We start from the raw sequence: 25,528 nt of genomic DNA, 5'->3' as shown, positions 1-25,528 counted from the left end.
GCAGGTGCAGGCTAGCTGGGTGGTCTTGGTCTGGGACCTCTGGTTTAGCAGTTAAAGGCTAGCTGGGTGGTCTTGGAGTCTGGGACCTCTGGTTTAGCAGTTGCAGGCTAGCTGGATGGCCTTGGTCTTCCTAACATCTTCAGGATCAGGCTGTCATTGCATTTTTCTGTCTCACAGATCAACAACTTGAACAGCAGTACGTTCCAGGATAACCTCCCAAGAGTCTATGTTCAACTGTGCACTGCCCTGATCTACTTGGTCCTCAACACACCCTTCTGGCTGCTTGAGCCCTTTCTCTCCAGTGAACCCGCTGTCCTGGTCCTGCCGTCCCCCGAAGCTGCATCCAGTGGACATAGGAGGAAGCGGCCTGTCAAGCCCATTTGTAGCCACAGGTGTTATGCAAAAATTAGTATTGATTTAGATTAAGGACATTTATGGATGTCTTTTGCCAAGACTCAATGCCACAAGCCTAATGTTGGTGCCAGTTGCCTCTAGCCGGCAGCCCAAAATAAAATATGCATCGTATGATTGCCTGTTGTGTGATTCCTATGTATTTAGTAATTGATAGCCCTGCATGATATGACCACTCTGAAACCTGCTAGAGCATCTTTTAAATATCTTAATTTATGCCATAATGGAGGCCTTGCATGGAATGTTTGTAGTACTTCCCGCCTGTAACATGGCAACCATCATTTTGTACATGGCAATGGAACAGACGGGTTGCTATCTGTTGATGTATAATAAATATAAACTAAACCTAATGGTGTCTTACTAGATCTTAAACAAGTCACAAGAACATGCTTTTCCAGTGTTTACCTCTACCACTGAACAGAAACGAGGTGTTTGAGTCTAGTGATTACAGGCAGCCATATTGGAAGAAGTCTGCAAGGCTTGTATTTAACCATCTAACATGTTGGGCAACTTTTTTTATTTGCATAATTAGTACATTTGCATAATCACCTAAATGGACAAATCTAGGAAACTACTTGATCAATTTCAACAATGTTGGGAGTGGTTTTGGGGGTTATTCGGGATGCTGAATCCATTTATGATACTCAAAGAGTTTCGGAATTGCAATATTTACTGGAATTTACCAAATTTCAAGAGAAATTCTGCTTAATAATATTATGGGGAAACTTACTCCTTGCTTACAAGTCTTGGTTATCATAGACTCAGGTCTACTGTAAGCTTTAAGTCTCACATTAACAAGGTGACAAAAACATAATTCTTCCACCTTAGAAACAAAGCTAAAGTACAACCATTTATAAATCAAAAGGATGCTGAAAAACGGATCCATGCCCTTATTCCAAGCAGACTGAAGAAAATACTTCAGCTTATTTAACACTCAGCTAGGCTATTACACTGGCTTCCGGTAACATTTAGAATTGATTTGAAGGTCCTCCTCCTTATGTACAAAGCCCTAAATGGAACCAGACCAAGCTATATTGGCAATCTTGTCAACTACATGCCTCCAAGAACACTACAATCATCTACTTCTATCATCTTGTATTTTTATTTTCTGCATTGCATTTATTGTCTATTTTATGCTCATTTGATGTATTCTAGTGTATTTTCTGCTGCACTTTGGGCTGTAATTCTTGTATAGAATTTGTACAAATAACGTTTATTATTATTATTGCCATCCTTAGTTATTTGCTACCTCTATCTAGCAGGGCTCAAATTATTTGAAATGGTTTTGTTAACCCTCCTGTTAACATTTTGACCCCAGCAGTTTAAACCTCCAGAAAATGATCATAATCAAAAGTGTTACCCAAATGTATGTTTCAGGTGCTTCATGTTACTTTGTTGATTACCTAAATAACCATTTAAATAAAACATTACCCCTACTCCCACCCACCCAATTATACATACATAATATATATTATGTTGTTCAAGTGGGGAGTGGGCCCATGATAACTTTCCGTTTTTGGAAAGTAACATGTCTGCTTGTGGTTGAGACAACAGGAGCATCTGCACTAAGGGTCTCATTCTCATCAGAGGAGGACACCTTATAATCAGGGTCTCAGACACATTCTCTCCTATGTCATTTTCACCATCAAATATCTGTGACACAACTTCACTGGCAGAAAACTTTTTCTTCAAGGTAATTTTCAAATGAGTTTAGAAGGCTGCTATGTTTGCTCCTCCCCTATGTTGCGTAAAGTTTAGGTAGTCAAAAATCACAAATAACAAAAATACAGTCCGGGATATATTCTAAAATATACAGTAATAAACGTAGAATTTTTTAAATAAAATTTTTACGTGTATACCGTAATTCCTCTAATAGTGACCGGTATTCAATTACAAACCGGGTCTCTATTAATGGCCGGGTGCGCTCTTGAGCTAAGCAATTATAAGCCGACCTAATACAAGCCGGGTTACTAATATACTGAGCTGCTAAGGTAAAGTTACTTGATTTCACTTTGAAAACGTTGAAATGACCAGTGACCACCTATAATTGCACGGTTTACTATTTCATACAGTACTTGGTTTCAATAAATGAACCCAGTACATTGTATGTACTGGGTTCAAACTGACACAAAATGTTGATTTATTCATTATGATCCGTTTGAAAATTAGAAATATAGGCCTCTCTTATACATGCCTCCTCCTAATAAAAGCCTGGTACCCGCTACAGTTTAAGCAAATACAAGCCCGGGTCACTATTAGAGGAATTACGGTATGTAAAAATAAGTCAAGTCCAGGAAGATTACCAGAGTTTGTACTGTCACTCTGTGGTGAGGCAGTGAGGCACAGTGATGCGTTGTATACTCTCATGGTTGTTAGAATTAAGGACTTCCTGTGCCGTTCGGTGTTGCATCTAGGGAGTCTTAGTCAAACACTGAACATGCTCCTATCAGCCAAGTCTGTGTATAGCATGTGGAAGGGGTTGTCCATGATGGCGTGGAGCTTAGCAAGGCTCTTCCTCTCTGACAGGAATAGTCTACCTCCACTCCCACCATGTCACTGGCCTTCCTGACCAGCTTATTTGTCACATAAGGTACATGCACATTACAGTGAAATGCTTGGTTCTGTATGAGCCCCCTGAGATTGTGCTTCAGACAGTAAAAAAAGTAAAGACCAAACACTATACAAAATATACAAACTAGTACAAGTACACAATGCAAACAAATGCAAAGATGAGTTAGAGGTAGTGCAAATCTTTTACTAATAAATAGATACAATATGGTGTAGTTAAAAGTGTTTAAAGTGAATGTTAAAGGTGAGTGTTATTCCATACACATGGAATATGTATCTCGATACGATAGAGGGCACACATTTTGAAAACTGAACAATTTACCGCCTAATAGAGGCCTTGCACAGTGTTTAGAATGCCCATTTCTCCTTGTTAGGGACCAAGCAGTGAGACAATGAGGAAAAAGGAGTTGTAGATGAAAACTGGGTTATTTACCCACAAGGTGCAAAACCATTGCAAACCAAGAATTTGATAACTAGGCCTATAAATGGGTTTCTCGTCCACGTCAGCAAGGAGGCCAAAAGGAACGTAATAATCCTGGTCAGAACAATGGGGCAGACTGTATATACTATACTATAGTATAGAGGATACTTTGTAGGACGAGAGATTTCACACATACACAACCAGGAATGAGGAAGATATGGATAGTGGTTTACCATTGTATCTCTTTGTTCCTGGATTGTAGCCAGCTCTTCATAACAACGAATCAACAATAGTCTTCCGGGATTCTGAAATCGGGGAAGAGATCGCGGGGGGGGGGGAATGAATGAATGTGGATGAGAGCCGTGATGTAAGTGATTGCAGCTACGGCTGTGGGGGTGCTGGAGACATGATCCAAGACTTGTATAAGCCTGAATCTCGTGAACATGGCGCAACCCATTCCTAATCGATCAGAACTAAATGGGCAGAGAAAAAGCCCATTTTTAAGCACCTATTCCTCATGCACAGATTGCCCACGGATGGTGACGCCACGCACACCCGCCCTGGACTGTTCCATCAGAGGGGGGAGCTTCGGTGGTAGTGCGAGTGGCTACAGACCACTGCACTTAAATATAAACATTAGTCTACCTGGAGACTGAGGTAATTGTAGATGTCGCCATAAGACGCGTCTGGCCATTTAGTGGGATCATTGTTTCATTATCCTGTTCGGCTGAAAGGACACTGGGCACCGAAGCTCGCGCCTCTGATGGAACAGTCCAGGGCGGGTGTGCGTGGCGTCACAATCCGTGGGCAATCTGTGCATGGTTAATAGGTGCTTAAAAATGGGCTTTTTTGATCAAGTAGTTTCTGAGATTTGGCCATTTAGGCGATTATGCAAATGTAGCTAATTATGCAAATAAAAAAAGTTGCCCAACATTTACAACTTAGCATCCGGCAGTTTCTGAGTGCTGGGGATCCACATACTATCCATATACATCATAAAACGTTGGTGGTTCCAAAATTTCCGGGTTCACAACTCTATGGGATGGCAAATAGACTATTACCTTGACTCCGAAAGAAATGCAACATGAATATTGCCATTCACTAGGTTTTAAATGCATTTACCATTGTAAACCACCAAACCAAATGTTCATTTCCAAATAGAACCTAGCAGGTTGAAAATAAAGTGATAGCCAAATATCTACTTTGATTTGTGGCTTAATCATGCACGTGAAGACCAGCTTTAACAATCCAATTTCAATATATTTGTCACTCACTCAAAACCCAAAGTGCTTCATTTCCTAAACAAGAGGCTGTGGCTCAGGTAGAGCGGCCGTCTGGTAATCTGAAGGTTCCCAGTTTGATAACTGCGCAGGGTGTAGTGTCCACCATGAGACACTTAACCCCTAACCCAGGGGTTCTCACTTTTATACCACGGCAATTTTATTTAGGATTTTTTTTGGCGACCCCACACTTAATGTATTGCGTAATTTCAACATGGAAATAAGTAATATCAAAATAAAAGCACACATTCAAAATGAAATTACAGCTCCGTTATCAATTAATGAATATCATTGTTTCTGTATACACTTATAAAACGTGGCATATTTGCCAAAATGTTGCCAGAACATGAAAAGAAAATGCGCTCACGTGCACTTTGGCAGAGATCCGCTTCTACTCTGAAAATCCACCCACAGGTTGATGTGAAGGGGACACGCTTCATCAGCGCAACATTACACAACACTGGGTACTCGTTCCGGACTGATCCAGAACTTTGTGAGGGCCTGTCCAGTGAACTTGACTTTCAGTAACTAGTCACACGAAAGATCATCGAGCGCCTCCTGCATTCTGTTCCTACAACAAGCCATCAAGCCGAGTAAATACCCCCAAATCTCTGCTGATTATCCTGGAGTGCCACTAACAGTTTCCAGCTCATTATCAGCACATTTCTCTGCAAGGAAAATCTGCGCTTCTCAGTTAACAAAGGCGAATACTACCTCACTTCAGTGTGGTATAGCAGCTGGTTATGCGCAGAACCCATTTCATTGCGGCCAACCAGCAACGCTTCTCACAACAAACCTATCCATTGCAAGTCCAGGTTACACGCAAGACCAGACCCCCCTCCCGCGATTATAAATGCGCAGGGTGTAGTGAGATGTGTATTGTCGCGGCCTCCATTGATGAAGGGGCGAGACATGGCAAATACACACAGCTGCCGGGTGGATTTTTTTTTTTTAGTTGCCAATGTGTGACCCCACTGTCACCTACCTACCCCATGACCCCACTTTGGGTCGCAACCCGTAGTTTGAGTACCACTGCCCTAACCGATAAGGATGGTACCTTGCATGGTTGCCTCCAGTCAAGTGTGTGAATGTAGCATAGAGTAAATTGCTTTGGATACTTGAATCCAGTCCATGCAATTCCATTTTACATTATCCTAAATAAACTTTTCAGAAGAAAATAATTTTTGAAACTGGCAGAATTTTCAGCAAAACATTTGTTTATTTTAGTTTCACATTTTACTTCTCCTTGGGCTCTGATTTGGATGTGGACGCCCTCAGAGAAGAAAGGCGGCGCCTCTTGGCGATCTGTTCCTGGCGCTTCTCCTTGGCCTCCTGTTAACAAGAAAACAAACATGTTAAGTTAAATAGTTACATTTTCTACATCGGCACCAGTAAATAGGATTGGATGGGGCCTCCGAAAATAGCAAAAACTACAATGCATTATAGCCCATATTCGGAAGTCATGGAACTTAAAAGTCCATTTTTGTCCAAACTCTTGTGATAAGTCAGAGAGCGGTAGAGTTTGCTTTGATCAGTATATTTAATTATTGTGATGAAACACTGGCATTGTAACTTTCCCCATACACACACTTTATGAAGTGACAGCAACTACTTCAGAACGAAGTTCCGGTTCAGGCAGACTAGAAGCAATCACAGTCTCTGGTAATTTCATAAAGTAGTTGCAGGAAGAAGTACAATGCTCACGTTCATCACATTGATGAACAGACAAGACAGTCGGCTCTGTGACTTATTTTGAATCTTCTGGATACAAGCTATAATCTGGTGTTGACTGGCTGGACCACACTTGTAAATAGCAGAAGCCCTTCAGGCTACATTATGAGTGCACTGTACACTGTTGGGGGGGGGGGGGGGGGGGGGGGTAGTTTGGTGAACAGATGAAAACAACTTCCTTTAATAGAATATTCAAATTGATATGCCTTCAAATGCCCTTCACATAGTTATGTAATTTTCAGATGTTCCCATCAGCACATCGAGAGGCTAGAGACGTGACTGCACCCCCACCCACCCCCAAAGGCTCAAGGCAGAATAAATCACATCCTGTTGTGAATTTACAAAGATAATGTAATATGGTAATAGATTTGAGAGAGCAATGCAGTTTTACAAGTTCCGGCCAGAAAGCCAGGTTGTATCTGGTAGCAGCTCTACAGTTACTATGGCAACACGCTGTCCCCCCTTAGTGACTACAGACCAGTCAGAAAGGGTCTACTGGTGTGCCGCAAATACATTCAAATACATACATACTTTCATAAATAAAAAAAAACGTAGGCCTACTGGTGGAGTTATCGTTTCCCTACAGAGAAACATATTTGTAACAAATACAACAAAAACAAAGGAAAAGGTCAGACTAGAGTGCAAAGGTAACAGTCGTCCTGTGTGTCTATTAGCCCTAGTGGCTTTGGATACATTTTACACCAGTTCCAACTTTTAAAATGACTCCATCTCCCCTTCTCATAAAGCATCAGACGTTGCGTCAGGAAGGCTACCTAATAATTTACCCATCTCAAACCCCGCCATCTTCTCTTGGTCCCACGAATCACAGCAATTGTTAATTAAGGAGTTCAATCAGCAGGCAGAAGAGTGCTTGTTTATACCAGTAAAATAGTGTTTTTGAGATTACCACAATCACAGCGACTTGCTGGTCCTTTTGGCACGTGGCTAATGCATTATGACCTATGAGGCTAGGCGAAGCAGATGTCTGGGGCAAGCTGCCATGTTAACGGAATCAATCCCCATCAACTATGCGGCGACAGGCACATTTGGGGGGTGAAAAGATTATTTGGAAATCATGTATGAAAGGTTGCCACAGAAAACCAGCCATCATGACCCATCATGTTCCATTTCGCCACCCCTTCCTCTTGTTTTTCTACATCTTGCAGTAAAGATGGCTGAAGACACCACCCGCTCCCTGAACCCTACAGCTGTCATGTCAAGGTAGGAGTACATACCTTCATTCTCTTGGCCAGCAGCTTGGCATATTCGGATGCATCCTCCTTCTTCTTCTGGGTGCGCTGCCTCTTGAGGGCAATGCGGCGACGCTTGTGCTGCAGAACACGGGGTGTCACCAGTCTCTGGATCTTGGGAGCCTTGGATCTGGGCTTCTTGCCTGGCAGGACGAGGGGTTAATCAGTGGCAGTGTGACAACCTGTTCTTTACAACACCTCTAAATCGGGACAGCCTACTGCAGAGCTAATGTTAGTATAATGTTAGTCTCAAAATGTCACGCTGTTCAGCATTGTTCAAAGAGAGACCCAGTTTTCTTCAACAATCACATCACTGCGGGAGTCCTGCCCTGGTTGCAAATTGCAACTCTTCAATGTAAACGGGAAAAAAAGAAAAATAATAATTTTATTTTTGCTATATTTACCATTCGCTTGACAACTGTATGGAAACAAAGCGTGTGATGCCACTAGAAATAGATTTAGTAGCATGTATTCAACTTTGTACTTGCCCAGTTTGCTATTGGATGACACCGATGTTGTCAACGATTTCTTTTTAAATCACCCGGCATTCACAATTCCCATCACCAAAATGAGCTAGACACGTGATGGCAGCCCCACCCACCCCCAAAGGCAGAATAAATCACATCCTGTTGTGAATTTACAAAGATAATATAATAGGGATGCACCGATATGAAAATTTGCCACCGATACCGATTGTTCAACTAACACAATCGGCCGATACCGATATTTGTGGCAAAATATTTTTTAAATATTAATGTTTTTTGTAATATTTTTTTATGAAACTACTGTATATTTGTCTTACAAATTGTGCTCACCGATATGAACATAGGCCTCTTTACTTACTTAAAAAAAGGAAACATCAAGAAATAGCACTATCTCTCTCCCAGTATGTTCTGCAGGGCTGCAGCTAGATACTAATTCTCCCAGCATGGTCTACCTGCTGGGCTGCAGCGAGATACTATCGTCTCAACTAATGACATTTTGATTGACAGTCGATTCTGCCAATTACGTCACACACCGCTTGCACCCACCTCTGCTGTTACCACCAATCTGCAAGAGTGTTGCATTTTTTACTCCTGCTTTTGTCCGCCATTGATTTTGACGAGAGGTTTTCTAGAACACGCGCGGCCGACGTTTAGCTTTTAGCTCCTCAGGATGACTTAAATGAGGCATAATGATTTTACTGCAACTAATGTTATAATAAAACAAAGCCTTTCTATACATGTGTCTGATTGAAAACGTTATTAACAGATTGCAGAATGGGTAAAACTCAGGGCTCTGTGAGCAACGGAAGGAACTGAGCTAGTATGAACGCTTGCTACGTTCGGGTAAATAATATGCTGATGTTATGAACGTGTAACACTAACTATATAATGTTAATGCCACAAAACGAATGCCTTGTTAATCATAAGTAGTAACTTTGATGCAGTAGCTTGTGTGTGTGTGTGTGGGCGGCGCTGTGCAGGTAGGTCGCGAGTGAACTTTTTTTTGTCTTGACGCTACACAAATTGATGGGATATTTATCGGCTACTGCCATCGGCACATTCGAGCTTATCGGCCGATAGGCCGATTGCAGTCAACAAGGCACTTATCGGCCGATACCGATACCCGACCCATACATCGGTGCACACCTATAATATAATATGGTAATAGATTTGAGAGAGCAATGCAGTTTTACAAGTCCTGGCCAGAAAGCCAGGTTGTATCTGGTAGCAGCTCTACAGTTACTATGGCAACACGCTGTCCCCCCTTAACGACTACAGACCAGTCAGAAAGGGTCGAATGGTGTGCGGAATATAGTACAAATCAAACTTTTTTAATGCATGTTTTTTTATTTTCTTTTAACCTCATGCCTCAATAAAAATCAATTCCTTTGACTCATTATGTATACCTCCCAGCCATAGGTGGCAGTAAGTTAATAAAGCAGATATTATGAATGATACAAGAAATCAGTAATTAAAGGACTTTATGAACGTAAATGCTCATGGTTGTCCATTGGGAATCAGGTCTCCCAAACCGATGGGACTGAAAAATAGGCCAGGACTCACCTTCCTTAGTCACGGGTCTCCTCACAACGTACTGTCTCACATCATCCTCCTTGGACAGGTTGAAGAGCTTGCGGATCTTGCTGGCCCTCTTGGGACCCAGGCGGCGGGGGACGGTGCTGTCGGTCAGGCCGGGAATTTCCTTCTCACCTAAGGCAAATAAGAAATGTCAGGGGACAAAACAAATAAACAGTAAATTAATTAAGGAGTTAGGTCGAGGGAGTTATAAGAATATTCGGCTATTCAAAATGACAGGTAATAGACTATGAATAAATCACATTCTGTTGTGAATTTAAAAAGATAATGTAATATGGTAATAGACTTGAGAGAGCAATGCAGTTTTACAAGTTCCGGCAAGAAGGTCAGGTTGTATCTGGTAGCAGCTCTGCAGTTACTATGGCAACACGCTGTCCCCCCTTAGTGACTACAGACCAGTCAGAAAGGGTCTACTGGTGTGCCGCAATACATCCCATCATAACACGTACATAAAAAATACATGTTAAACATTGCAACTTGAACTTAATTGAAACTTCTATTAATATCCCAGCCTTTTATTCGCTTCAGTCACACGCTTCTATCGTGATGGTAATCTGCTAAATTATGAAAATGTGATTAAATAAAGATTTTGGTGACATAGTGGCTGTTCAGAAGGTGAAGCCACATACCATACAAAAATAAAACCGCTTTGCAGCGTCAATGGCAACCAGATAAAAATAAATTTATGTAGACTGGGCATCCGATTAAGACCTGCCTTTGTTAAAACTGTAAAAACACCCCAGGTTTATTTGAGACTCTTTATTTGAAGTTTTACGGTATACTAGTAACCAACACTGATTTTCTCTAGGAAGAGGTCAAGGAGTGTCAAATAGCCCTCATGGCTTTGAAATTTGGATGAGACACGATCAAGTCAGCTCACCCGTGGTGATCGTAGGGGCGTTTGTTGCAGCGTCCATAAGGGTTGCTCCCTGGTCCTCTAAACTTGGTTACATTACTACTACACATGGTGTACGGCGTTGTTGCAATTTGTTGATTAATCGTCTAGTTTTTCAACAATATGAACTTTTGTGGCAATAGTCTGCTGATCCGAACTTCCTGATGACATTGCTTCCGACATACAGGCACGCATGGAAGTCAGGAAGTTTCAAAGTAAAAGCTCTACTCCGATGAGAGATGCGTCAAACTCACCAAGCTTTTACTTTGACAGTCTTCCGACATCAACTCTGAAAAGTCTAGTAGTGTACCACAAAAGTTAATATTGGAGAAAAACTAGACGCTTAAATTACCAAACTAATCCATTAAAAAAGGACCACGGAGAAAGAGTTATGGATGGCGCGCCGAACAACCCTACAAGCAGCACAGGTGAACAATGAGCATCCGACAGTCCAACATTTCTAAACGCAATCTACAAAAGCCATGGTATGGGCTTGTCTAATGCCACGGTAAGAACGAACACATCCCTTGGACCGGGAGGAATCTCCTTTCTGGCTGAGTTTTCCCTCTCAAGTTTCACATGCAAGACCCCCGGTTTCAAATCCCAGACTGTTGGATAAGCCAGTATGATTCCAGATCAAGATGGCGCTCATTACCCTTCCTGACGATGACCAAATTGAGAACGCTGAGGTTGGCGTCAACGATGCAGCCACGGACAGACTTGCGCTTACGCTCGCCAGTCCTACGGGGGCGGTAGCAAGAGTGGCCCTTTTTGAGCAGCAGGCGCACACGGATGTGGGTCAACACGCCTTGCTTCATGGGGAAGCCCTGCTTGTCGTTGCCTCCGCTGATGCGCACCATGTAGCCCTGGAGGAGGAGAGAACCGGTAGATTGTGGGTATTGGCGCAATGCAAGTTCGCGGCAGTGTACACATTTTAAAATGTTGGAACTAGAAGACGATGCTAATGAACTTGCACGATTGCCCTCAATTTAATACATAATTTTATTTGCCCAGAATTGGGCTTTGATTTAAGAAAGGTTGTAATTAGTAGTTTGTTCCGATGCCAAAATAAAGGGATTGGGAGAGCAATGCAGTTCGACAAGCCATGGTCAGTGGGTCAGGTCGCTATCCAGTTTTGCAGCTCCGCAGTTACTATAGCAACACGCTGTCACCCCTTAGTGACTACAGACCAGTCAGAAAAGGTCGAATGGTGTGCAGGAAAACAGTACAAAAGGAACAAATGTTATGCATCAATATTCGGCTGCAAAGGGCTACTCATTACTCCTACGCCAAGAGTTTTGTGAATGAAACCTTGCTCCCAGAGGCCATTCTTGAGGGATGAAAAGTTGGAGCAGGCACCTTACCTTCCACTCATCTCCCAGAGGGTCGGCAGACACCACAGTGGCCATGCGCTTCTCATAAAAGGTGCGCAGTTTGCGTTCATCGTCTACTTCTATCAGCTTCTGACAGCCAGTAGCGGGGAATGAGATGTTCAGCTGTAAGACAAGAGCGGTGTTATTTACTTTAACGTTAGTTCAGAAACAATGAAGCACAACTGAAAATGTCTCTTCTCCAGAGGCACAACTACTTAAAATAATAAATCACATTCTGCTGTGAATTTACAATGTTAATGTAATATGGTAATAGATTTGAGAGAGCAATGCAGTTTTACAAGTCCTGGCCAGAAAGCCAGGTTGTATCTGGTAGCAGCTCTACAGTTACTATGGCAACACGCTGTCACCCCTTAGTGACTACAGACCAGTCAGAAAAGGTCGAATGGTGTGCAGGAAAACAGTACAAAAGGAACAAATGTTATGCATCAATATTCGGCTGCAAAGGGCTACTCATTACTCCTACGCCAAGAGTTGTGAATGAAACCTTGCTCAGAAAGGGTCGAATGGTGTGCGGAATATAGTGAAACATTTTAACTTTTTTTCATTAGCCAACTTAACAGTGCGTGTATTTTTTACTTCATGAATTATATTGTGGACAATGGTATCATACAAATCCATTCCTTTGACTCGTTGTGTATACCTCCCAGCCATAGGTGGCAGTAAGTTAACAAAGCAGAGACAATGAATGATACAAGAAATCAGCATTTAAACGACTTAAAAGTGTATCAAGGTAAATGCTCATCATGGCACAAATACTTGTGTTAAATTTACAGGCAAACCTTGTGACATTCAATGCAGTCTCTGACGTTAGGCTAGCCGTGGGTGGCTACATGTCCGGACATGAAATGCAGCGTTAACGTGTACTTAAAATTGGGATTACCGGCTTGTCACAAGTGGGATTTAAGTGATGGAACATCGAACAGGCGTCCACGTTAATGTGAACTAATATTCGGTGTGGGGAAAGAAATGCGTGGGGCTGACATTCGCCTGAAGTACCGATAGCATTAATAATCGATTCCCCTACAGGTTAGTAAGATAGACACGAGCACAACAAACTGGCTAGCCAGTTCGACAAAGACTAATTAGTTGCCTAGTTTGCCAGTACTAATCAAGGAATAGTAAGGTTCGCTAAAGTTCGAAGTTAACGTTATTTTGGAATTGCACATTTCTCACAGGACGCGGCCATGTTTCCATCTGGTCCACTTTCTAACCGGGTCGGCCCTTGCTAGCCGCCTATCTAATCGATAGGCATCCTGAGAGACAGAAGTATATTTAACATAACAAACTAGAGCGGTGCAATGTCGAGACTCTTAACTTTCATTACGCCGAACGATTTAGATCATATTCGTTAAGGATAGAGCCATATAAATGTTGAAAACTTCGTACCTTCATTTTGCTAAACCGACCCAACGACGGTCCGCTACCGAAAAGAGACCGGATATCCGCCTCGTCGTCTCACATAGGCTTAAGAAGTATCGCGAGATCACACCGCAATTTTGTTTTTCTCCAGTTATTCGCACAATACACACACTCCACACACAACATTATACGAAATGTTCTTATATTAATTTTGCGATTGTTATACTAATGCATATTAATGTGAAACATTAGTTGTCTAAAGCACGACGGCTCTAACTGGCCTACAACTACTCTATTTCTCGAAGTAAAATATATTTATGAGAAGGCAAAATGTATTTATTCTATTTTGAAAACCTCTATTGAGAGACAGCTACTTAATAAAGGAAGAACAAAATTAAATAAATAATAATAATAATACAAAATAATATCTTAGAGTGCCTCTCAGTCGGACTCGTCACTGCGCATGCGCTGACCGTTCCAGAGATTACAGCGCACGGCTGTCACTAACTGTACGGACGGAGTTCAGCGTCACCGACGAGCAGCCTGCCTCTCTATGGGACGACAGTGGTTTAAAAATGCAACTCAATGTGGATCTCTTTAATAGATCACGTCGTCGGATCATGTACAATAGGCATCGGATCTCAAACGTCAGAATCTAGCATTTCATCTTTGCCGTCCCGCTATTGATAATTTCTTCTTTCTTTATTATCTCTGGCAGCACAGTAACGGTGGTGGACTCCTCTACTGTCCATCGCAAGAACTAGTCCAGACATGAGCACCGTTAATCTGATTTTTTGGGACCAGTTGCAAGCTGGCAGCTCCGATGTGGACTGGTGTGAAGGGAATTACCTTATTTACCCCACCATTGCTGAATTTTATAACACGGTCGGTTGTAATAATTGCTTTTGTTTGTTCTGTTTATATGCTTTTTGTTTTGTTTTACATTCAATGCTGTCTTTGCTTACAGTCATAGCCATCGCTAATCTTGGAGACTATGTGGCTTTGTTTGTTTGTTTGAAGTCCGACATACTTTCTTGGTTGCTACATGTAGCTCGTGATTGATTATTGCGAGACTTTTTACAGTTACTAAACTAATTACACTAGTTTTCAGCATGATAGATGCATTTCATCTTCGTAGGCCGATCATTCTGCTGCAACTATTGATGCGAAGGATTTTGATGAAGAATGTCACTTTCTTTCCTGTCGAAGTATATAGAGAATAAAATAGACTCAGACTCTGCATTGCATGTACATTTGATTTTAGACTGTATAGTCTATAATAAGTTATGTCCTATTCACTATGAAATGGGGAGAGCCACGCACTGTAATGGCGTTAGCTATTTATTGCATTTCTTTTGACAAGCACATCACTTGCTTGGTCAACTCGACTGTAACATTTCTGCTCACATTTTCCCTTTATTTATCATTTCAGATCAGCAACGTTTTGTTTTTTATTTTGCCGCCTATATTAATGTGCCTGTTCCGTCAATATGCAACACATTTCAACAGTGGGATATACCTCATATGGATTCTGCTGGTTGTGGTTGGTAAGTATCTTTATGTTGACCTATTGTGCTTTTTTTGTCCTACTTTGTACAAGACCTTCAGGTTCAGAACCTCATCTCAATTTTATGACATCGTTAACAAGTAGTCTGAAACAGATGTGTGGGTAGCCTATACTGCTCACAATTTTCTTTTGATTTAATAAGAAATAATAAAGAACACAGAGGAAAGAGTGTGAGAGAGAGAAATGTTCTGGTGCCAATACAGATACCTGGGATTATATACTGATAAAAAAAAAATCCCATACCTTACTTTGCAGATGTGTGTCACGTGTGCTGTGTGAGCCAATTGGAGGCTTTGTAAAAATGTTGTAAATGTTTGTGGTTGAACGTAACTAAGAAATGTTACATCTTGGAACAAACATGCTTATTGGCTCATTGACACTGACTGATGTGATTAACTACTTAGGTATCGACATTTGGTATCGAATGGCAACAGTGTCATTCGATACCAAAATGTTGTATACCACCGCATTTTCAACACTCGACAGTATTGAACCATTTCGGTCGATACCATACAAGTATCACATTTCAATACCCAGCCTTGGACTAGACATTAGGATTCATCCCCTGTGGGTCCAACTGTGTGGCCTCTCTTTCAGCCCTTTGCCTTACTCCTTTTCATAGCGTTACCGATTCATCTTGCTCACCAGCTCACAGTGGCTGTGTGATGGGACGTGGTCGGACAAAAGGTCCTAGTTTCTCATCGACATTGTGTTTTTTAAAAGTTTTTTTCTTTTTCTTTTACTTCTAGAACAGTGCAGTAAATTCAAAACATTGAGGCCTGGAGATACATAATGTCTTGTTCCTTATCTACTGTATTGGGGGGGGAAAAAACACTGCACGCCAACAAAGATAAGGAAACTGCAGTTTGAAACGACCCCCCGCAACCGTTCTGTCCCTGAGTGGGTTGACCTTAGAATGGCCGGTGGTCGTGTGACCGGTAGCTCTCGAGCAGAATCCGTCTCGTCTACGACAGCTGCTGAAGCTTCTCTCTCTGCATAGCTTCATGAGGTCTTACGTAACGAACACTAGCGCTGTCCATGTAATTTGATTCATTTCGGCTTCTCACCCGAGAGCCGCCCGTCACGTCTCCCCCACTGAGTCCATTGGTTGTAACAATGTGGCAAAGCTGCCAGCGGGCCGTGTCGTAAATGCAAAGAATATTATACTTCTGGACTGATTTCATTCCTCTCTGCTGGTCCGTTACAAAGTGCTGGCTGGAGCCCAGCAGCGCTTCTGCTTCAGTCATATGGTTGGGAATGGGAACCAGGCCTACCTGTTGCACGCTGTGCTGTGGAGATGTGGCCAGGGCGTCCGCCCGGATATCATCAATCCGGCCTTCTGACATGCTTCATGCAAATCCTTCCATTCACATTGGTTTCTAAAACCTAAACAGCTGCGTGGCATCACATGATTTCCCCTACTGTCTCTGGATCTGGGATGACCTCTGACCTGAATAGGAAAACGGAGCCGTTATGTTCTAGAATGAAAACAGTCTTCAGCTGTTTGCTCACAGCCAGCCGAGGGCCTCAGGCCAACATTTTCGGTCTAAATAGCTTGACCAACAAAACCCTTTATTCGGTTTACTGTGTCCTTGCAGGGGTTTTAAGTCGGTCACGTCGGTGGTTTCTCTAAATGGCTAAGTATTGCTGTCAAGGTCATATGGTTTAGACAGAGTTGCCAATAATACCAATGGGCACAGGTTGCCATGCTGCTAGCGGCAGTTTATATTGATGAGACATTCCTCAGAATGTGCCAATCTCCTGTGGCGCCTCTTGTGAAAACTGATAGTGATCAGGCTTATAGCCTAATTGAAGGTCTGCTGGACCCTGATAATCAAAGTACGCAGTGTTCCATCCAACGCAGCTATTTGAAAGTGTATCAGACTTATATTTTCTCTTCATATCTGGCTTTTGTTTGTAAACTTGTTAATCTTGAACTTGGCTTCTGTTGTTACTTAGATGAAGCACTGTAGTTCTTGGAAGTAGGCCACACACACACAGACAGACAGACAGGCAGACAGACACTCGGACCTCATTTCTACAGCTGTTTTTCGAAAAAAGTAGTAGAACGCGCTCACCTCACTAGACTTGACACTGGGTGCTGTAACCTCTGATATCATACATAAAAATAGGGAAACAATGTCCAGGCACGCACTCCAGGTTTTTCCAAATTTATTGGCAGCCTGTAATCATGACGTTTCGGTGTGAACACACCTTCTTCAGAATGGCTTGCATCTGTTTTTCCCCACTCTCTTGCCTGAAATATGTTCTTCCTGGGTTTGCTTTGACCTCTGTGCCCCAGAGACAAAGAATTTCAATTGTTGGATACGTCCAGGGCGGTAGGGTGGCACAAGAGATGCCGGTATCGAATCCGGCTGTCAGCGTTGCCTCCGGCTTGGCCGGCCGTCATACTGGCTCAATTGGCAGAGTCAGCGGGAGGGAAGCCGGTGGGGTGGTATTCTGGTCGTTGTAAACAGCGACTCCTACAGGTCGGTCAGGGCGCCTGCACAGCAAAGAAGGGATATGTTGAAGGTAGTGTGACCTCCCACGCGTTACACTTCACCAATGAGAGTCCGCACTGGCAGGTGAAAAGAGGTTGCTGGCTGTCTCCTATGTGACGGAGGAAGTATCTGTTAGACTTCAGGACTCCCTAGACCGACCAGTGGGGGGCACATGCGAGCAACGACCAGGAAGGGGAGGGGGGAATTGGCATAACGACGAAATTGGGGTGGGAGAAAATCGGAGAAAAACAGGAGAAAAAGTGGATCAAAAGATTGTTGGATACGTCCAGAAGTATTGAAGGATCTTGTGAAAGAGTCGTTTTAGTTCCTTTCTTTTTATTCTGGATTCTACTCCCCTCAGCACATTGTCTTCTTTTATGGGACAGTAGAAGAGAGCAGGGGACACAAGAGAGAAGGTCCTGTCAGCATATGATCCCGGGCCAGCAGGGTTTCCAGACCTCACTTAAAACACAGTTTTGTCTAATTTACTCTTCAGTGCTTTGATTATGTGTATTGCAGAGTGGCATCTAAGGCTATGCATGCTGCTCATATTACACACATACTTGTATAGACCACTGTTTTTTGGCCCCTGTCACCAATTTCCGAACCATAGCAGCAAGGGAGTCTGATTTCACGTGAACTCTAGGGGAAAACTATATTTGCAAAACATCCTACCTCTAATTAGAGGTGGGAATCACCGGAGATGATATTATCACGATACTAGAGCCAGGATATGATAGTATCGTAATATTGTTACATTGTTACTCAGCTGTTAGAGTTGTGCCCTTCCTGATGACTTGTCGTACAGAACTTTGTAAGTCGCTTTGGATAAAATCGTCAGCTAAATGACTAAATGTAATAAATTTATATTGCAAAATGTTTTTCAACTGCAAATGATGTCCCCAACAGGAAACATTTGCAATAAAATAAAATAAAAACATCTCTCCAAAGAAAAACGAGTTCTGATTGCTGTTCTTCTTTTGATGGAACAGTGAGGTCGTGATATATCTAGATAGGGACAGCCTCTATGTATTTTTTGAAGGGACAGTCTCCACTGAATTGTTTTATATTATAATTTCCCATACACCAAGTGTTGGCTCTATATTTATGCCTAAACTATTTGGCTTTTAAAGGAACACGCAACATTATGGGAAATGCGCTTACCGTCTTCTCCAGAGTCCGACAAGAAGATGATGAATATCAATTTCCTCTCTGTGCGTTCAGTAGAAAGCTATCCGGCTGCAAGCTAGCCTAGCTCGGCACAAATCAATGGAAGTGGATATGGACCAGCTAGCCGAGCTGTTGACCAAAAACACCTCTCCCGGAGTTTTAAGCTAGTGGTCCATATCAGCTTCCATTAATTTGTGCTAAGCTAGGGTAACTTGAAGCTGTTGTTAATTTCTCGCGTCTAACGTATGTTTTCTGTTCTCTTGTCCCCACTCCCCCCCCCCCAGGTATTGGCTCCACGTATTTCCATGCCACCCTCAGCTTCCTTGGCCAGATGCTGGATGAGTTGGCCATCCTATGGGTCCTCATGTGTGCCATCGCCATGTGGTTCCCGAAGAGATACCTCCCTAAGATGTTCAGGAAGGACCGGTAGGTTCCTTGGCACAGTACTGAAATAGCAGTGAGCTGAGTCACACACCTGGTTCTGCTTTGGTAGATGCACATAGTGACTTGATGTTGATAGTAATTCAAGCAATGAGGTTTTTACTGAAGTAGGTACACAGCAATAACTCTGAAACTGAAATATGCGTACGGTATAGCTACACATGAGGTACAGTGAAATATACATATAGCTACACATGAGGTACAGTGAAATATACATATAGCTACACATGAGGTACAGTGAAATATACCTATAGCTACACATGAGGTACAGTGAAATATACGTATAGCTACACATGAGGTACAGTGAAATATACGTATAGCTACACATAAAACACAGTAAAATATACGTATAGCTACACACAAGGCACAGTTAAATATACACAAGGCACAGGAAACGAGCAACATGTTTCAACCACAGGGGTCTTCCTCAGGCCGTGGGGAAGACAGCTGTGGTAGAAACACAATGCGTGTTTCATACCAGACTTGTGGTCTTCTGAGCCTCCTTTTTGCATCAATACGCAGCAGGTAAACACACTGACTGTCTTGTCACTCAGGTGTGTTTTTGTTTGTCTGTTGGTTTCTTTCTCTCTTTTCAGACAAACAAAAGAAATAAGCCACTGTTCATTTCATTGTAAGAAGAAACAAACAAAAAAAACATTCTGTTCCACTTTGATCACTTTGATCAAATACGTTTCACAACGTTTCGTAAGTTTCAGTGACTGATATTGGCTTCCACTGCCGAGCGAGTTAATTTATTACAGCGGTGGTTAATTGTCTTATTTCAACACGTTTGTTCCGTTTTTTTAATGATCAAGTTATTTGAAAATCACCTCGTGAAATGTAAAAATAAAGGCACCAAAGTAGACTTTATTAAGTTTAACGTTGGCCACTCTCTGTAATATATCATGTGTCCGAGCCACCGGTCTGGTCTGGTTTAATAATAGGCCTGTCTGAGATGGCTGACAGCAGTGAAACATACATCACATGTCTCCACTTTCCATTGTCACATCATGGCTGCTTCTTCAGCTCAGCTCGCTCCCAAAGTTCACACCAAAGTTCCTTGTTGCTGTAATTTGTAGTTGTAAAACACTGGTTCCACTTTAAACCACAAGCTGTTGAGGCTCCTGAATAAGTTGATGAGAGAGAGAGAGAGAGAGAGAGAGAGAGAGAGAGAGAGACTTTGTGGTAAGAGTTCGGCATCCCCACATCCTCTGCCGTTCCGAACAACAATCTCTAAACTGTGTTGTTGTTGCAATGGTTTGCTTTGCTTTTTCTTCCTAGGTCAAGGTTCAAAGTGGTCATCGCCATCCTATCAGGGATCACCACTGGGCTGGCCTTCGTGAAGCCTGTGGTCAACTCTCTGTCTCTGATGACCCTTGGAATCCCCTGCACCGTGCTGCTCATCACTGAGCTCAGGAGGTTTGTTTGTTGGATGTTAGGCACTCTCTAAAGGGCTGCGCAGACTGTGTGTGTGTATATGTAGCAGTGGGGGATATGAGTAAGAGACATGAGTAAGAGTTGTTCTGTGTCTGTGTGCGCAAGTGGCAAACTGTCGTGTGACTTTTTGTTATTCACAGTTGTGACGGGTGACAACAAGGAACGTGTGTGAACATGTTTTCCGTGTCAAAACGTCTCTCTACAATCTACAGTTATGTGGTCTTTGGCCCATTGTTCCCACACAGACATTCTGTCAAGGTTTTTCCTTTTTTATTTTTTTTATTTGAAATGTAAAAGAATGTTCTTAAAGGGCCACTTGACAAACAATGATGATTTATTTTGCACGTTATCTCACACATGTTCAAAGAACAATCAGTTTTGCACACATTCGTCTCATTTGACAGTTATTGAGATAAGATGAGATAAGCTATTCCTTTATTGATCCCCTTGGGGAAATTCGGGGAGGGGGGTACAGGTATGGGCAGGGTAATAGTCGAAAGCCATAAATATAGGCAATAAAATGTGGTCTGAATATGGAAATATGAGAAAGATAAACGGTGTAAACAAAGGTGCAGATGAGGGTCTGTATGCCCCATCGGTTATATTATACGTTATTGAGAGTAAATGAAATTACCATGAAATGCTGTATATGAAAAAACAGCAATACCTTGTCTTATAGGGGCTGCTACCCATTTCATTGAGCTGTAATTAACACAAGGATTCAATGTCCCCGATGACATCACTGGTGGCCATATTCAAACTCATTTACTCTCAATAACTGTCAACCTAAATGATTGTGTGCAAAACTGTTTAGGATTTTCGGATGTGTGTGAGATTATGTGCAAAATGTATCAGCATTGCCTTTTGGTCAGTTGCCCTGAGCGCAAAGGGTCAGTAATGTTTGTGTGTGTGTGTGTGTGTGTGTGTGTGTTTGCGCGTGCGTGCGTGCGTGTCCGTCTGCATAGTACATCTGTGTGTGTCTGTAATGTTTGCCCATGTCACGGTGAGGAGCCTGTGGTGGAGCCGGCGGGGGGGGGGGGGGGGGGCATGCCTCTGTTATTTCCGTTTCCCACAACCCCCTGATTCACTACCTTCAGCGTTATAGCTTTCATTCATCTATTGTTCAACCTGTTTGTAATTTTCTACATAACTCTGCAGCGGCGGTCATGTATATTAGCAGCTTGTTTTTGTTCTACTAAGTGGGCGAGAGAGTTCCTGTTGCTGTAGCCGAACGGGTTGCTGACCTCAGATATGACGGACCCGGTGTCGCAACACAGCAGAGCTAGCTATCAACTCTGCTCTGACAAAAACACAGTTAGTCTTGTGCATCTCAATTGTAAATTACACATGAACTAAACGGTAAAGTGGCAGAATCACTGCTGAGTGCCGACACGTGTCCACGCTAATGTACTTGTATACACGGTCCTCGCGGTCCTATCAGTGTGGAGGCCTCAAGTACCAAAAACAAAGTACTAGCACAATGCTATTTGAAGGTGGTGAAATTACGTTTATGTTGGAGTGAAGTTATTAGTTATACGACTAATTGACTATATCTATATCATATGACATAATTAAGATGTTGGATGCTATTTGATTAGATTAATACATGCTTAGCAATGTACCAATCTATATAAAGATCTCTTTGTGCAAACAAAGTTTCAGGGCCAAAAACACTTGTCAATATAAATTGTCTGCTATTGGTACAACACTGAGAGCTTGTGTTTGCACTTGGTCATCAAATAATGGTATCATGCAGCTGCACCGCTCGCAGGGATATTATCTACTTAGTCTCACTTCTAATGTTGTGAATATCAACTTTGTCCTGCTTGTCAGCCATTTTGACCACGTTTTGCAGTTGCCATTTGACACTTAATCTATAATGGCATAATTATATAATGTTGTGAACTACTACTCTCTATGACAGGTCATTGACCCTCAGGGACAAGCGCTCTCTCTCTCTCTCTCTTGTAAATGTTATGTGCTGCATCCTGCTTCGCTTCGCTGATCTCTGGGTGCCTCTACTTCCTCTCCAGTCCCTAGAGTTCAGTTGAGCGAGAGAAAGAGAGAGAAGGAAGCCTCACAGCAGCACTCCACCCTAGATACCAGTAGCACGCCGTTCCTTCGCTTATCTCTGCCCTTAAATGGTCGTCGACAACACCCCCCTGTCCGTTCGGTTCCCCCGCAGTGATAGCCAGAGAATGCCAGTCATCCTCCGAGTGCTGTTGGATCTGTCCGTCTGTTTGTTGGTTGCGACGGTGACAACTGACTTACAGTCCTCTGAAGAGCTTATTTTTGCTTATTATTGCTTATTTACAGTAAATATAGGCCTCTGGAAGATGTTCATAATAGATTAGCTAACACCTTAATTCCGCTGCCCCCTCTTAACATAGTGGTACTGGTACATAGACTAATGCTAAGGACTACTACTATGAGACTCTCTTGTCACTTTGGTAGTCTAGTTCCTCCTTGTAAGATGTAGCGTTTGCCCCTTCATCACTCTATTTCTGCACTTCCTCTTGCTGGTGTGTTGTTGTGTGAGGGTAGAAGGTGTTGTTTTTTGGGGGCGCATATTAAACCAGATACAGATGGCTCGCCATGGCATGCTAATTGACTTGTGTCACTTACTGGCAAGCTGTTCACAGACACAAGGTTCACAGAGGTTACAATCCCAAATATCTGTACAATTTGTCAAACCACATATTAAGTTCATTTCAAGGCCGGTGCACATTTTCTGAACCCTGACCTGTTTAGTCTGGAACGATGTTGAGTAACTCTAGTATTGAGAAACTTGGCACTGTGATACGTCTTTCCATCAGGCTCAGATCCAATCCAACGGGGTCACGGTGGTCACCCTGACATCCATTGTGGACCTCCTAACATTAATGTCTTTGAAAGCCTGGTCGATCGCCAGTTTCAAGAGGTAGACAATAGATGTCAAGAGCAAGGAGTTACAAATAGCTATCAGGCTTTGCTTCCTGTCTGTAAGACTAATTTGAGGGCAAAAAGACAGTGTGCGCAATAATATTTCATGAATGTGGCCCACTGTGGTTTATATCGGGCCTGGGTTCAAAACAAAATGGCCTCTCCTCTAGTTACAAAACTCACTATAGTCTACCCATATACTCTATATATATATATTTATTCTTACCGTATATCGATCCACATCTGTCTGTACATACCTGCACATAATCCTTTTACATATCTGTAGATACTATATCTATATCTGTACACCCTTTACCTACTCTACTCACTACTAGTTACGCTGCCATACTGTCTTTATACCTGTATCACTGTACATATTGGTATTACAACTCTGTACATACATCTGATTAGCACTACACCCAGTAATAATTTAGATATTTTATACCCAGTTTAATCACCTGTGTATATTACTATTGCATTAAATTTGAATCTAATCTAATACTAATAGTTTTACCACCAGAGATTCACTAGGATTACCCCGTGTCTCCCTGTCCAGGGAGTTTGCCCAGGCTTCAGCTGCAGGCCTGGTATGTCTGAAAGAGCACGGGACTAAGAATAGCTTATCAATTATGCCATATCTCTCTGGGTCAGCAGTAAGGTCACCGTTTGAGACACTAGTGTTGTTTACGAGAGGCATCCTCCGTCACATTGTTCACAGTTCAGTCGTCAACCTCGCACTGGGACTGGGGGAGTAATGAATGGGAGAAATTCTCTTAAGTCCTCAGATGCAAATGTAAGGAAATGATCAGCCTCTGTAGTAACTCACACTCTTGCTATTTTTGGACGGCCCATGCACTTGCAGTTATAAAGTCAATCCAAATCACTTGGGAGTGTGAATGTGATTCATCATCAGTGTCGAGCATTCAAGTTCGACACTGTTTGACGAACAATATCATTTACCCTTAGCTGCCAAAGGTGTACCCTTCCTGCTGACTTGTTGTACAGAACTTGTAAGTCGCTTTGGATAAAAGCGTCAGCTAAATGACTAAATCTAAATCACGAGAAAGTATTCTGCCTCTGCTGTCTTTTACTATGAATGAACACAACACTTTGAAAACATTGTCCCCCTGACGACTTAAAACAAGAGGTATACGGTTCTTCGCCCCAAGGTACTCAACGGGTTCTTCTGCATATCATTTACAAGACGGAGACAACTAGAAAAGGAATGTAAAATGTAAATGTTTACCCACTCCATGTTCATTCTGGTCTAAAACTCCTTTAAAAACTGCGATGTTTTTAGCGTTGTAGATTGAAACGGCGAGTGTATTCCAGAGAGTAGGAGCAGCAGCACAGAGGGCTCTGTCCTCAACAGTATGCAGTGTTGGTGAGATGAATGATGAGAGACCAGTGTCAGAGGAGTGTGGCCTACGAGAGGAATGATGAGGAGACCAGTGTCAGAGGAGTGTAGCCTACGAGAGGAATGATGAGGAGACCAGTGTCGGAGGAGCGTGGCCTACGAGAGGAATGATGAGAGACCAGTGTCAGAGGAGCGTGGCCTACGAGAGGAATGATGAGGAGACCAGTGTCGGAGGAAATGTCTGCTTCTGCACAACGGCATTCATAAAATGTATTTATTTAATATGTTTATTTTGTCTTGTTGTCTCTGCAGGTGCGAGAACAAGCGAGTTTTCAAGCTGGGTCTGATCTCAGGGATCTGGTGGGCATTGGCTCTTCTCTGCTGGATCAGCGACAGGATCTTCTGTGAGATGTGGTCATCCGTCAACTTCCCCTACTTACACTGTGCCTGGTGAGCCTGCGGTCCAGTGTAGCTCAGTGGGTGGAGATCGGGGTTAAATGTAATGCCACCCAAATTAGAATTTCTGTACACACTGCACTCTCTTCTGAAATCAGTAACCAGAAAGAGAGAGAGAGAGAGACTCCTCAAATTTAGGGTTGGACAATGAATGCGGTACTGAAATTGTGCAGTCATGAAATGTTAAAATTCAGCTTTAACACCCACACAAGGTTCGTATTCTTAGCATTGCTAACCGGTCTGAAGCAGAATTTACACCTCATTTGGGTGTAAAAGTTCACACAAAC

At 42.6% G+C, this 25,528-nt stretch overlaps 2 protein-coding genes across 3 annotated transcripts in view; one reads left to right on the top strand and one right to left on the bottom strand.

The window, feature by feature from the left end:
• Positions 1 to 5,879: 5,879 nt before the first annotated feature.
• On the bottom strand, positions 5,880 to 13,482 carry rps6 (ribosomal protein S6). The gene is made up of 6 exons (XM_084319273.1): positions 13,418 to 13,482; positions 12,002 to 12,133; positions 11,293 to 11,503; positions 9,710 to 9,856; positions 7,647 to 7,804; positions 5,880 to 6,012 (listed from the first exon to the last, which is right to left on the bottom strand). The coding sequence occupies exons 1-6, from the start codon at positions 13,421 to 13,423 to the stop codon at positions 5,917 to 5,919; spliced, it is 750 nt and encodes a 249-aa protein (XP_084175399.1). The 5' UTR covers positions 13,424 to 13,482; the 3' UTR covers positions 5,880 to 5,916.
• A 432-nt stretch (positions 13,483 to 13,914) lies between these two features.
• The window catches only part of acer2 (alkaline ceramidase 2), a 33,461-nt gene continuing 21,847 nt past the window's right edge, over positions 13,915 to 25,528 (top strand). For both annotated transcript variants that reach the window (XM_084318913.1, XM_084318914.1), the window contains exons 1-5: positions 13,915 to 14,275; positions 14,823 to 14,937; positions 18,913 to 19,054; positions 20,351 to 20,488; positions 25,098 to 25,235. In XM_084318913.1, the coding sequence (XP_084175039.1) occupies positions 14,162 to 14,275; positions 14,823 to 14,937; positions 18,913 to 19,054; positions 20,351 to 20,488; positions 25,098 to 25,235 (647 nt within the window). In that variant the 5' untranslated portion in view covers positions 13,915 to 14,161. The remainder of the gene's footprint in view (positions 14,276 to 14,822; positions 14,938 to 18,912; positions 19,055 to 20,350; positions 20,489 to 25,097; positions 25,236 to 25,528) is intronic.

The sequence above is a fragment of the Notolepis coatsorum genome, assembly GCF_963971535.1.
Source record: "Notolepis coatsorum genome assembly, chromosome: 7".
Lineage (NCBI taxonomy): Eukaryota > Metazoa > Chordata > Actinopteri > Aulopiformes > Paralepididae > Notolepis > Notolepis coatsorum.
The sequence above is the reverse complement of the archived record's forward strand: the minus strand, read 5'-3'. Positions and strand labels throughout refer to the sequence as shown.